At 44.5% G+C, this 14,032-nt stretch overlaps 1 protein-coding gene across 2 annotated transcripts in view; it reads left to right on the top strand.

Moving 5' to 3' along the window:
* The first annotated feature begins 1,144 nt into the window (after positions 1-1,144).
* LOC127575943 (RING finger protein 121) overlaps positions 1,145-14,032 on the top strand; it is a 69,438-nt gene continuing 56,550 nt past the window's right edge. The window contains exon 1 of one of the 2 annotated variants that reach the window (XM_052026207.1): positions 1,145-1,246. In XM_052026207.1, coding sequence (XP_051882167.1) covers positions 1,175-1,246 — 72 coding nt within the window. In that variant the 5' untranslated portion in view covers positions 1,145-1,174. The remainder of the gene's footprint in view (positions 1,247-14,032) is intronic. The other variant, XM_052026208.1, reaches the window with a different exon arrangement.

Consider the following 14,032-nt stretch of genomic DNA (forward strand, 5'->3'; position numbering starts at 1 on the left):
CTTTGTACTGCTTCCAGTGCTATTAAAGCCAAAACTGTGCACAGCACTCTAAATGTGGCCTCCAACATCTGCACAACTGTAACAAAACCTATTTCTAAACTCCAACTCCTTTACAATATAAGCCAAAAAAAGTAATGCTATAGAACATATTACAGTACAGCACAGGAGAAGGCCCTTCAGCCCACGATGTTGTGCTGAAATAATTAACTAGTAATTAAACGCCTAACTAAACTAGTCCCTTCTGCCTACACGGGTCCATATCCTTCCATTCCCTGCATATTTGTGTGCCTATCTAAGAGCCTCTTAAGCATCTCTATCGTATTTGCCTCCACCGCCACCCCTGGCAGCACATTCAAGTTCAAGTTACTTTATTGTCATTCATCCATGCTACAAAAACACATGGCGGAACGAAATGTCATTTCCCCCAGACTCACGCAACAGAGGACGTGCATAGAACAGAAGACACACAATAAACACAGGCACCCACCACTCTGTGTAGAAAACTTGCCCTGCACATCTTCTTTGAACTTTCCCCCTCTCATCTGAATGCATGCCCTCTAGTATTAGACATTTCGACTCTGGGATAAAGATCCCGGCTGCCTACTCTATGCTTCCCATAATTTTATAAACTTCTATCAGATCTCCCCTCAGCCTCCACCGCTCCAGAGGAAACAACCTAAATTTGTCCAACCTCTCCTTATAACTCATGCTAATCCAGGCAGCATCCTGGTGAACCTCTTCTGCACCCTCTCCAAAGCCTCCACATCCTTCCTGTAATGGGGGCGACCATGCAAGACAAGCTTTTCACTGGACCTCGGTACAAGTGACAATAATAAACCAATTCCAATACTTCAGATACTGCCTCAGCAACACAAAAAATGTTGGAGCAACTCATGCAGTTTGTGCGTTGCTGCAGATATGCAGCATCCACAGTCTCTCCTGTGTCCAAGGACAACCAAAGTTCTCACCGACTCTGAAGTTCTGCCAACTCCCACCAATGGGGTCACGTGACTCCAAGCTGCCACCGAGCGGGCGAGGCCGCTCGCGTCACGTGATCCCGTTGGCTCACGTGGCCGAAAGGCAGCCGAGCCGCCCTCCCGAGAGCACCGTGGCAGCCGATTGGCCGTAATTCCTCAGCCAATGGGATGCGCCGTTCTTGGTTACCAGGCTAAAGATGGCGGCGGTGTTGGAAATGGACGGGCCCAGGCCGCACGGAGACCACGGGCATGAGGTGGAGGAGGAGCTGGTGAGGGTCGCGCCGCCGCCCGCCCGCCCCGGCCCCTGCCCCTGCCCCCGCACACACTCCGGCCGGGAACCCCCGGGCCAACCGGTCCCCGAGTCACCCCGGCCCGGCGTCCGCCCCGCCCGCCAACGTGTCCGGGTCCCTGACCCGGTCCCGCCCAGTCCTGGACCCGTCCCCCGCCGCACGGATCCCCGGGCCCCACCCCGCCCGCCAACCTGTCCCGGTCCCCGGGTCCCCGACCCGGTCCTGGACCAGTCCCCCGCTGCACCGATCCCCGATCCCCGGTCCCCGCCCCGCCCGCCAACCTGTCCCGGTGTCCGACCCGGTCCTGGACCCGTCCCCCGCCGCACGGATCCCCGGTCCCCGCCCCGCCCGCCAACCTGTCCCGGTCCTTGACCCGGTCGTGGACCAGTCCCCCGCCGCACCGGGCCCCGGTCCCCGCCCCGCCCACCAACCTGTCCCGGTCCCTGACCCGGTCCTGGACCAGTCCCCCGCCGCACCGGGCCCCGGTCCCCGCCCCGCCCGCCAACCTGTCCCGGTCCCGCCCAGTCCTGGACCCGTCCCCCGCCGCTGGGTAGCAGGATCCCTGGGCCCTGGTCCACATCCTACCCCCCGCCCGGTCCCAGGGCACCATTTCCCCGCCGCTGGGGAGCAGGATCCCCGCCCCCGCCTGGCGCCGGATCCCGATTCCACCCCCGCCCCCGGATCCCAGATCCATTTCCCGTCCCCCCCCCCCCCCCCCCCGGATCGGCCAGAGAGCCGAGTCCCGGTCCCACTCCCCGTCCCCGCCCCCCGCCGCCGGTGGGTTGGCCCCGGTCTCTGTTCCGTTGCCCGCCCGCCGTCGGGGTGTGCGATCCCCGCCCTCGCCTCCGGGATCCAGTTCCCATCCCTGTCGCCGGGGAGCCGTGTTTCACTTCTGCTCGAGGGACTCCTGTTAAAATTCCGAGCCGTAATTGTGCGCAGACCGGGGCCATCAATTACCTCTGTTGTTCCGCACCATTCCTCCCGGAGCAGCTTCTGCCTTTTCCTTAACTGCTTCAGTTTTACTGACGTTACAATCAGTCAGCTTAAAGAGAGAGGGCTCGCTGCAGAACCCTGTGAGAGAGCAATCCAACTTCCAGTCAACTGATGACCATCATAAAAACATAATGTTCAGCAGGTCAGGCAGGTGTTAGTGGCGAGGTTATCAGTGTTCACGTTTTTGACTGCTAATTTTTCATCAATATCGTCAGTGTCATTCCATGTCTGCTTTTTAATCCAATCTCCTCTACAGTACGTTATTAAAAATATAAAATCCAAGTGTCTAAAGCTAGACGGCATAGGTTAAGGGTAACAGGTTCAGAGGTGATGTTTCCATCCAAAGGGTGATAGGAATTTGTAGCACGCTGCCTGAGGTGGTGGCGGAGGCAGAGACTCCACTTTTAAGTATCTAGATGAGCACTCGAATCACCAAGGCTTTGGTAGCTTTGGACCAAGTGCCGGTAAATGAGATTAGTGTGGGTTGGTTCTTGATGATTGTCATGCATGTGGTGGGCCAAGGGTCTTTCTCTGTGCACTTGACTCTTGTGACTATTTCTGTACAGCAGTTTTATTGAATCAACTGGCAGTTCTTCTCTATTTGTTGATGCCATCTTGCATTGTTTTCTGTTTAATATATTCAGCCTTTGAGTAAAGCTGTATTGTGTGGAACTTTTAAATTGTCAGTTGCTGTCTTGCCTGGGATTATTAAATGATGACTAAAATTTAAAAGTACACCATTGGCCAGAAGCCAGTAGGACAATGTAAGGCTGCCAAAGGCACTGTGTTAATGTAAGTCTTGTTTTAAGTAAATTTTATCCTTTTTTCTTAGATCAAAGTAAAAGGAATAGTGCTCATACAGTTGATACTAACAAAGAATCGTAATGTTATAAAAGAAACTTAAGATATTGGTGAGGCCACACTTTCAGTATTGGTCACCCTGTTATAGGAAAGATGTTATTAAACTAGAAAGAGTGCAGAAAAGATTTACCTGGATGTTGCCTGGACTTGGGGGCCTGAGCTACAAGGAGAGGTTGCGTAGAATAAGACTTTATTCCCTGGAACATAGGAGATTGAGGGGTGACCTGATAGAGGTGTACAAGGTCATGAGGGACATAGACAGGGTGAAAGCGCACAGTCTATTTTCCCAGGGAGGGGGTGGTGAAAACAAGAAGGCATAGGTGTAAGATCTGAGGTGAGAGATTTATAAGGGATATCAGGAGCAGCTTCTTCATGCAAAGGGTGGTGTGTATTTGGAATGAGCTACCAGAAATAGTGGTTAAGGTGGGCACATCAGCAACATCTGAAAACCATCTAGATAAGTATGTGAATAGGAGAGGTTTAGAGGGCCATGGGCCAAACGTGGGCAGATTTGACTAGCTTGCTGGGCAACAGTCGGCATGGACGAGTTGGGCTGAGGGGTCTCTTTTCATACTGTATGACTCTAATTCCAAAGTGCTTTAACTTAGTGTGCTGTTGTCCATTCTGGCGTGTAAAATTAACCACTTGTAGGTTGATTTTTGTATTTCCAATTCAATTGTTGTCATTCCAATACAATTGAAGATGCAAATGTTTTTGGGGTGATATTTGACTAATGTTAAAACACAGAAGAACATCTGGCTCATTGGGTCCATGCCTGCTTCCAGCAAGGCAAACCAACACTCATCCTTATTTCCCTGCACCTTTGCAACTTATTCCATCTCGTATGACCAGCGCCTCCTCTCTTCATTATTGCTTGCATACAGTAAGGGGTAGTTTATAGCCACCAGTTAATCCATGTATTTGGGATGGAGGAAGCTGGAGCACCCAGCAAAAACCCAAGTGATCACAAGCAGAACACGCAAACTCTACAAAGGCAGCAACCAAAGTTAGGATTAAAGCCAAGTCACTGGAGCTGTGAGGTAGCAGCACTAACTTGCAACAACACCATGATCTTAAGGTACTTCTGACACCAGTGACCTGCCTAGAGTCGCCAATATAACAGTTCAAAGAGCTGTCTTTAATGCCAAGCATGTTTACAGTTTTAAGTAAGAACATAAGGAATAGGAGCTGAGATAGTTCATTCTGTCCCTGTTTATTTTTACTTTTTATTTGCTGTGCCAAATTCCAGTGGCAGAAGAGTCATTAACCAGGGATGCAGATAACATCATGCACAAAGGGCTCCTGTACCATATGACTGTTCCATTCAGTGAATTATGGTGAAGTTTAGACCCTGCTGTTTTGGCAAATGTGTGCCACTGGTACTCAGGCCACTCAAAGATCAAAAGATTGAGTAATCAGTTAATCTGCTTTTAGTGATGCTTATTGAGGGAGGACTTTAATCATTATTTAAGGGACTTGGTTGTCACTTACAGGAACAGCTTTTATTTCCCATCCTTAATCGCCCTTGCAAGTGTTGTCTCCTTGAACCACTGTAGTCCTTCTGGTGAACCTGCTCCCACAGTGCTATTCGTTAAGTAGCTTCAGGATTTAGACCCAGTGATTGAAGGAACAACAATCTCATTCTTCCTTTCATTGTCAGCATGGTGTGTGACTTAGGTGAGGAGAGTGGTAGTTTTCAAACCTATCCACTGCCTTCCTACTTCTGAGTGAAAGAGGTTATGTGTTTAGGAGTCACTCTCAAAATTAACTTGTAGTGGAAACATAACTCATAACAGTGCAGGAGGCAACCATTTGGCTGATGGGGAGCAGAGTAGTCCAGTCAGTCCAACAGCAGATTCTCAGCTCTGTTGTATAACAGAAGTCCTTTGCCCCTAGAACCATTATAATAACTCTTTCTGCATCCTGCCCATGGTCTTCACATCCTTGTTCTTGAAATTGTGGTGACCAGAATGAGACGGTACAGGTGACCCCTGCTGTTTGGGTAACAGAAGTTTGCCCTTGCAGAATTCAAAAATCACTACCTGAAAATTTGAGATACGGAAGAAAATTTGGGATCTCAGAATTTGTTTGGGGGGTGGGGGGGGCAAATACTTTTTTTCAACTCGCGTTTGTTGATGCACGTGCAGATAATGCAACTTCGTGTTATGGAAAATCACAATATGGACTGTGCTCTATGATATGAGGACTGTTCAGCTAACCCTCTCCTAGTCTCTCATTCTTTCCTTTCAGCTACTACTCCAGCTTAATTTTAAACACTACCGTTAAACCTCATTCTTTCTCTCAAAATAGTCATAGAGTAATACAGCATGGAAACAGGTCCTTCAGCCCGACTCGTCCATGCTGACCAAGACATCCATCTAAGCTAGTCCCATTTGCCCATGTTTGGCCCATATCCCTCTAAACCTTTCCTAGGTTGTAGTACTTCACATTTCTTAGCATTAAATTTCACCTGCCAGCCATCCACCCATTCGTCAAGCCTCAAGATCTATTCCTATCCTCACAGTTCACTATCCCTCCAAGTTTTGTGTCATTTGCATATTTGAAAATTTTGCCTGTAACCTAAGTCCAAATCATTAATTTAAGGAAAGCAATATCCTTGTTTTGACCCTTGGAGAAGTCCACAGTACACTTTACTTCATATTGCGTAACAACCTTCTGCTAGTTTCCTGTTACTTTAATTCCTTGCTTTTCTATTCAGTCTCTTTATAAAGCCCAGAATGCCACATGCTTTATTAAACTTAAGAATATTTTGTGCACCAGTGCACTCAGGTTTCTCTGTTCCCACACCCACTTCACTATTTGACCTTTAGTGACAGTGAGTTGCTGTAATGAACTTTTCAGGTTGTACGTCAGTCTAAGGAAGGTCAAGTTAATGACCTTTGCAGGCCTCCAGCTTTTTGCCTAGGTAGTATGGCAAATCAGCCTTATGTTCCTTTTGTTAGCACTGAGCAAATATGGTACCTTTCTACTTTGGAAGTCACTTGCACTGAAGAGCCAGTGTCAGAGAGAAATTGTTAAGATGGAGCACTGTTGCCTATAGACTGGGTGCTTTGGCCTGGATGGTATAGACTTTCTTGAGTGTTGGTTTTGCACTCATTTAAGCAAATGGAAGTAAATTGATTTATTATTGTCCAATGTACTGAGGTGCAGTGAAAAACTGTTTTGCACGCCATCCATCCAGTCTATTTCATCACATCAGTACATTGAGGTAGTACAAGGGAAAACAATAACAGATTGTAGAATATAGTGTAAGAGTTACAGAGAAAATGCAGTGCAGGCAGACAACAAGGCACAAGGGCTATAACACAGTAGATTGTGAGGTCAAGATTCCATCTTATCATACAGGAGGTCGGTTCGATAGTCATATAACAGCAAGATAGAAGCTGTCCTTTAGCCTGGTGGTACGTGCTTTCAGGCTTTTGTATCTCCTGCCCGATGGGAGAGGAGAGAATGTCTGGAGTGAGTAGGGTCTTTAACTATGTTGGCTGCTTTCCTGAGGCAGCGAGAAGTGTAGACACAGGCTGGTTTTCATGATATGTCCCATTTCACACCTGATGTGTGCCTTGCGGATAGTGTAGAACAGGGATGCCTCAATTGATAAGGTATAATATCTATTAGTCACATGTACATCAAAACACACAGTGAAATGCATCTTTTGCACAGAGTGTTCTGGGGGCAGCCCGCAAGTGTCGCCACGCTTCCGGCGCCAACATAGCACGCCCACAACTTCCTAACCCATACGTCTTTGGAATGTGGGAGGAAACTGGAGCACCCGGAGGAAACCCACGCAGACACAGGGAGAACATATAACCTCCTTATAGACACTGGCCGGAATTGAACCCGGGTTGCTGGCGCTGTAATAGCATTAGGCCATTTTCATATCTGACTGAAAGGACAAGGTCAGAAATGGTTGCTAGCTCTTCAATGCAAACAACATTTAGTGTACTCAGTAATGTGAAATGGCACACGATTGCCTTATTAGTTGGGCAAAATTCCATCAAGCATATGAGACTTGCAAAGGTCACAAGCCTGACGTTCTCAAGGCTGCTGCTGGAAAGTGTAAATGGTCTATCTTCTATCAGCTAGAAGTATTTTTCTTAACTTTCCTAATAGATCATTGCCATTTGCTCATCTCCCTCACTGCTGATGTCCTGGGATACCCAAACCCCTTGGCCAGATCTCGATCCTTGTTCCAGGTTCACGCTTGTGGTTTTTGTTCATCTCTCTGACCTCTTTCTTCTGCCATCCTTTCCCCAGCCACTGACTCACTACCCAACAATTTGTTTACAATGTCCCTTGGCTTAATGGATTGTAGAATTTTAATATTGTTACCACACAGAAGGAGACCATCAGGTCCAAGTTAGATCCCAGTACAGCAATTTCATCAAACTGTGCCTGGGACTTGCTCAGCAGGCCAAGCCGATAGAGTTGCTTTGTGGAGTCAGGAGATGAGTTGTTTTCTGCAGGATATCCAATCTCTAATTTTCTCTTGTAGGATAATTGGTTTATTGTTGTCGCAGGTACCAAATCCATGGAAGGGAGGCTAGTTTTTTCTTGATGCCCTGAGCTGTGTCCACAACCTTCTGTAGTTTCTTGTGATCTTGGGCAGAGCAGTTGCCATACCAAGCCATAATGCATCCAGATAGGGTGCTTTCTATGGTGCATCGATTTAAAAATTGGTCAGGGTTGATGGAGATGTGCCGAATTTCTTTAGCCTCCTGAGGAAGTAGAGGCGCTGGTACACTTCCTTGGCTGTGGCGTCTATGTTGTTGGACTAAGACAGGCTATTGGTGATGTTTACTCCTAGGAATGTGAAGCTCTCAACCATCTCAACCTCAACACCATTGATGTAAACAGGAGCATGTGTACTGCCCCTGCAAACCACCCCCCCCCCACTTCCCGAAGTAAATGACCAGCTCTTTTGTTTTGCTGACCACAAGGGAAAGGTTGTTGTCATGACACCATGTCACTAGCCTCTCTATCTCTTTCCTGTACTCCAATTCATCATTATTTGAGATTCGGCCCACTATGGTGGTGTCATCTGCAAACTTGTAGATGGAATTCGAGCAGAATCTGGCCACACAATTGTGAGTGTATTAGGAATAGAGTAGGAGCTGAGGACGCAGCCTTGTGGGGCACCAGTGTTGAGGATAATCGTGGCGGAGGTGTTGCTGCCTATCCTCACTGAATGTGGTCTGTTGGTCAGGCATGTGTTTGAGGCTGAACCAATCAAGTTTGTAGTCAATGATGCGTTCCAGAATATTGACAGTGGGAAATTGGGGAATGTCAAGGGGAGGTGGCTGCACTTTTCTGACGTGATTGTAACTTGCTGTCACTGAGTGCTGGGAGAATTTCAGAATATTGACAGTGGGAAATTGGGGAATGTCAAGGGGAGGTGGCTGTACTTTTCTGACGTGATTGTAACTTGCTGTCACTGAGTGCTGGGAGAATTTCAGGCAATGTTTTGCCATGGCATCATTAATATCCACATCAGTAATTAGCTCCAAAACTGACAAAAAAGTGACCTCTCTGACAATGTGGCACTCCCTCAGCACTGCATTGGATAGCCAGTGTTGTCTGATAGATATTGGTGACTAACTACAAGTGTTGCTATAGTGCTTTAACCTTGTGTGCTGATTTTAGCAGGAAACTCCTTGTATGATCTCACAGACAGATGTACTTCATGTAGTCATTGTCACTTAATTGTTTATTGTCCTTGCAAAGTAAAATTTTCTGCTGTTCTTGCCACTTTGCACAAATGGACAAAAAGACTAAAACACATACATGTTGTATGCATTGGGCTCTAATGCTTAACAAGTGGCTATATCTCCTTTTTTTATTTGCTAAATAGAAATACTTTTAATCACATCTAGATTACAAATTGGCCATGTTGTTTGTGCCTAGTGTATAAGGTAGAACTGCCTCAGGTTGTGCACTAGATCTCTGGAACACAATAGTCGATTAAGTTTAAAGTGCTGACTTGGCACTGAGGGTTGGCACAGACCCTGTGTTGAATGGCCCTTGTGATGTGGGATTCCACACATGGTTGTTTAATGGTTTTGCATGTTGCTCTTTTCCGTTTGAGCAAGGACCTATCTTCAGTCTAGACTGATGAGGCAAGAGAATTGTACAGGTTTGGCTGTGTTCACAGTGGGTGTGGATTCATATCGGCAGTTTCACCCAAACAACAGCTGTGGGGGAATACAAAATGCTGCTCTGCTTCTGTTCTGAACTTGCTGACATTTCAGTGTTGTCTTCTGCAGCTGGCTCTAACTGTTCCATTCACTGGCACCAACATCTCTCACCTTGTATTAGCATCAGTTAAGCCATATGTGAACTTTGTGCTCAGTGGCTTCCACAATGGGTATCATCAATCACTGTTAAACTCCAAGCTCATTTTGCATTGCCTTGCATTATTTATTTATTTCCATGGGAATGAACTGCCCACAGCGATGGGTTTTTGATATATTGATTAATGGGCTATGTAGTCCCTTTATTGTGGTCTAAATCTTGGTTTATTCATCGATTTGCCCTCTTCCTTGTAACCCCCATTGCTGACTTGCGAAGGATTTGCCTCAGTTTTCATACAACTTGAGGACTATCACGAGAGATACCAGCAGTGCGGAGGATGAGTGATATTTTCATCACTACTGGTGCTTGAATTGTGGAAAAGTACCCAGCATCTTAACTGGGTCATGGATTTTGTCACTGCTTTATCTGTCTTTGGTAGTGATTGTGGAGGGGGTTTTGTCAACGTAGGAGCAATTCATGGCAAAGAAATATATTGTCAAATTGCTTGAAGTTTGTCACATTTATGTACTGTATTTTAGAACTACAGAAAGCCCTGGTTAGACCACATTGGGACAGTTCTGGGCATCACTGCTTAGGAAAGAGATTGACCTTGAAAGGGGTACAGCATAGATTTATCAGATTTCTACCTGGCCTCCGAGAATTATGAGAGAACTCCTAAACTAGTGTTTTGTTCCCTGTAACTTAGAAGGTTAAGGGGGTGATATGACGGAAGTGTTCACGATGTTAAGGGGAACAGAGTTTCTCTTTTTGCCTTTCTGTTGTCTTTGGAATGTAGGATATAGTATAGCCAAGTAGTTCAAGATTGAGTAAAAATTAATGGAACTGGCAGATACTAGAAATCCAAAATTAAAAACAGAAAATGCTGGAAACTCAGGAGGTCAGTGTTTATGGAAAGAGAAATGATCAATGTTTCAGGTCTCAGATCCTTCATCCTGGATTCTGATGAATTTTAAACCTGAAAAGTTATCTTCTTTTCCACAGATGCTGCCTGACTTGCTGAGTGTTTCCAACATTCCTGCAATGTGGAAAAACATTCCTCCATATATTGGATGGTAGTTTGGAACTCTTTAGCAAATAACAGTTGACGTGTGTTCATATTGAATCCAATGTTGTTAGATTTGTGTTTCGTCAGTGATTTGAGATAGTGATAAATTTGGATGTAGGGAATTAAGTCTCTAATCAGCCATGATCTCATTGAAGGGAGGGTGTAAATAGCATTCTCTTCCTATCATTATTATGCTAATTATACTTGGTGATTGCAACCCCTGCTTCAGGCAAATTGCTCACCCACATACATTTTTACCTAGTTGAGCCTGCAATCTTCCTAGCCACAGTTGTCTCTGAGTCAGAAGGACATGGATTTTAGCTGTTCAGTGGGCTGGAACCTATTATCTAGATCAAGATTCCAATACACTATTGAGGGAGTGCCACATTCACAGAGAGAATGATAATTCAAGCCTTAATCTACCTCTTGTCCTTTTAAAGACTCCCAAGGCATTTTTTAGAAGAGTTTGGAGTCCTACTTTGACCTCCCAACCTGTGCCTCTGAAACTGATCATGGGTGAATTGTGGTACAACACAAGTGTCATTGACGAGCCTGATGATCATTACCCTGGAACTAAGCACCATTTCAGAGGGCAGTCAAGAGTCAACCACAGACTGGTTTATTTTGGTCAATTTATTTGAATTTGATTTTCTCAGCTGTCATGTTAGAATTTAAACTATCATCTCAGATTATCAGCCCAAATTCAATGACTAATTATTCAGGAAGCACCAACATGCACTCTATAAGCAGAGAGTACTGTATATTACAAGTTGTCAACTCTTTCTCACTGTCCAAAAGGGCATCCCAAGCAATTAATTTGATATATAGTGATTGTCACAAACCAGCAACAAAAGAAACACACTGAGCATGATTCAGTGTTAAAAACTATTTTATTAATCACTACTATTGATAATACGTAAAATAAAAGTAAAAATGTTAGTATGTTAGAATTCAAGAATGTTAAACCTCGAACGTTAACCCCAAAACTAAACTCTTCGTGTGTGTGTGTGACAAAGTCCAAAACTCCCAGTTCCTGAATGGTTCTTAAAGTTCAGTTCCGCAAGCCATAAGGTGAAACATGAGCAAGGGCTTCTTCAACAACCACCGTTGTCTGAAGATAAGATGTAGATGTAGAAAAACATAGAGAGAGTACATACGAAATCCAAATGTTCCACGATGGAACCCAAACGACACTTCAGTGTTTACTCGGTAGTGACTTCCTCACCCCGAAAAGCATCCGAACCGTGGTCGTCCACATACAAATACCTGTTTCCTTCTACAGGTCAGCAACAAAGTGAACTCCACCGGATTACTTCCAACTTCCATACATGGATTTCAGTAGCAAACACAGTTATTGTTTCTCATCCATCGATAGAGAAAACAAGCAGGCTGGTGTCTCTCTCCCTTCTCTCTCTCTCTTTCTTCTTCTAACTTCTTCAACAACGTCATTACGTCCTTTATCTTCTATTGACGTAAGCACGCCCCACACACACATACACACACACTCTCTATCTTAAAGGGACTTTCACTGAGTCCGTAACACCTCCCACCTAAAAAAAAAATTTTCCCAAGAAAATTTTAACCGCGCATACAGTTAGTAATGTTAATAATTATCATGCTACACAACTACAGACTATCAGATTAGTACAGATACATGTTTCCCATTTAACATCGAGAAAGACAATCAGCAATCACATTATCTTTGCCTTTAATGTGAGTTATCATGAGATCAAACTCTTGCAAAATTAAACTCCAGTTTAACAGCCTTCTGTTCTTGTTTTTGACTCGGCTCAGAAACACCAATGGGTTATGATCTGTATACACAGTCAATGGTTTCTGAGCGGTGCAAACATATACACTGAAATGTTGCAAGGCTAAAACAAGCGACAGTAATTCTTTCTCTATGGTGGAATAATTCTTTTGATGCTCATTAAATTTCTTTGAAAAGTAAGCTACAGGATGGTCAATATCATCAAGGTCACCCTTCTGCAATAACACAGCTCCTGCAGCTTCATCACTGGCATCTACTGCTAATGAAAATGGCTTTTCAAAGTCAGGTGTTCTGAGCACAGGATGGTAGCATAAAATGGCTTTCAGCTTCTCAAATGCTTCTTGACAAGAATCTGTCCAAACAAATTTTACTCCCTTCTTCAGAAGATTAGTTAGGGGAAGAGCAATATCAGCAAAACTTTTACAAAATTTTCGATAATATCCAACCATTCCCAAAAATCTTCTAACAGTCCTCGTACCTGTGGGAATAGGGAACTCAGATATTGCTTGAACTTTTGCCTGAACAGGAGCTTGCTTGCCTTGACCTACAACATAACCAAGATACGTCACAGTGGCATGGCCAAATTCACTTTTAGCCAAGTTAACTGTAAGGTTAGCCTTGGAAAGTCTTTCAAACAACCTTTCTAACGCAGAGATGTGATCTTCCCAAGTATCATTCCCAGTCACTAAGTCGTCAATGTAGGCATCTGTATGTTTTAACCCATGAATCACTGAATTAATCATTCTTTGAAATGTTGCCGGAGCATTTTTCATTCCAAATGGCAAAACATCGTATTCATACAATCCAGAAGGGGTTACAAAGGCTGAAATTTCCCTTCCTCTATCTGTTAATGGAACACACCAGTACCCTTTTAATAGGTCAATCTTTGTAAGAAATTTTGCCTTTCCCACTCTGTCTATGCAATCATCCACTCTAGGAATAGGGTAAGCATCTGACTTTGTTACAGCATTCACTTTCCTGTAATCTGTGCAAAATCTAACAGTTCCATCAGGTTTAGGTACAATAACACAGGGCGAACTCCAATTTGAAGTAGAATGTCTAATAATATCATTTTCCAACATGTATTTGATTTCCTGATCAACAAGTTTACTTTTTTCTACATTCATTCGATATGGGTGTTGTTTGATTGGTTTTGCATCCCCAACATCAACATCATGGGTAATTATCGATGTTCTGTTTGGAACATCTGGGAACAGATTTTTAAATTTTAAAATTAATTCTCTCATCTGTTGTTTTTGTGAAACTTGTAAATGGTCCAACTTCGTTTCAAGGCTCTCCAGGATATTTTGGTTTTTCAGTTTCGATGGAACAATATTTGGTCTAAATTGGCCTTCCTCAACATCAACATCAGGCATTCTAGAAACAACCTTTACACCATCCACCAAGGCCACAACTGAATCCCTCTCATAATAAGGTTTTAGCATGTTTACATGACAGAGTTGTGTTTTCTTGCGTCTATCTGGTGTTTTGATTATATATGTTAGATCAGTCACTCGAGATTCAATAACATAGGGTCCAGAAAAACGAGCTTGCAAGGGATTATTTTGGCTAGGGAAAAATACCAACACCTTTTGCCCCACTGCGAATGTCCTAGGCCGAGCACGTCTATCAAAATATGTCTTCATTCTTATCTGGCTTGTTTTCAAATTCTCTCTCGCTAGCTGGCAGACTCTCTCCAACCGAGTTTTAAATTTTTGGACATAGTCCAACAGACTCAAGTGAACTTCCTCATTAACCCATT

This window comes from Pristis pectinata, chromosome 11 (genome assembly GCF_009764475.1).
Source record: "Pristis pectinata isolate sPriPec2 chromosome 11, sPriPec2.1.pri, whole genome shotgun sequence".
Classification (NCBI taxonomy): domain Eukaryota; kingdom Metazoa; phylum Chordata; class Chondrichthyes; order Rhinopristiformes; family Pristidae; genus Pristis; species Pristis pectinata.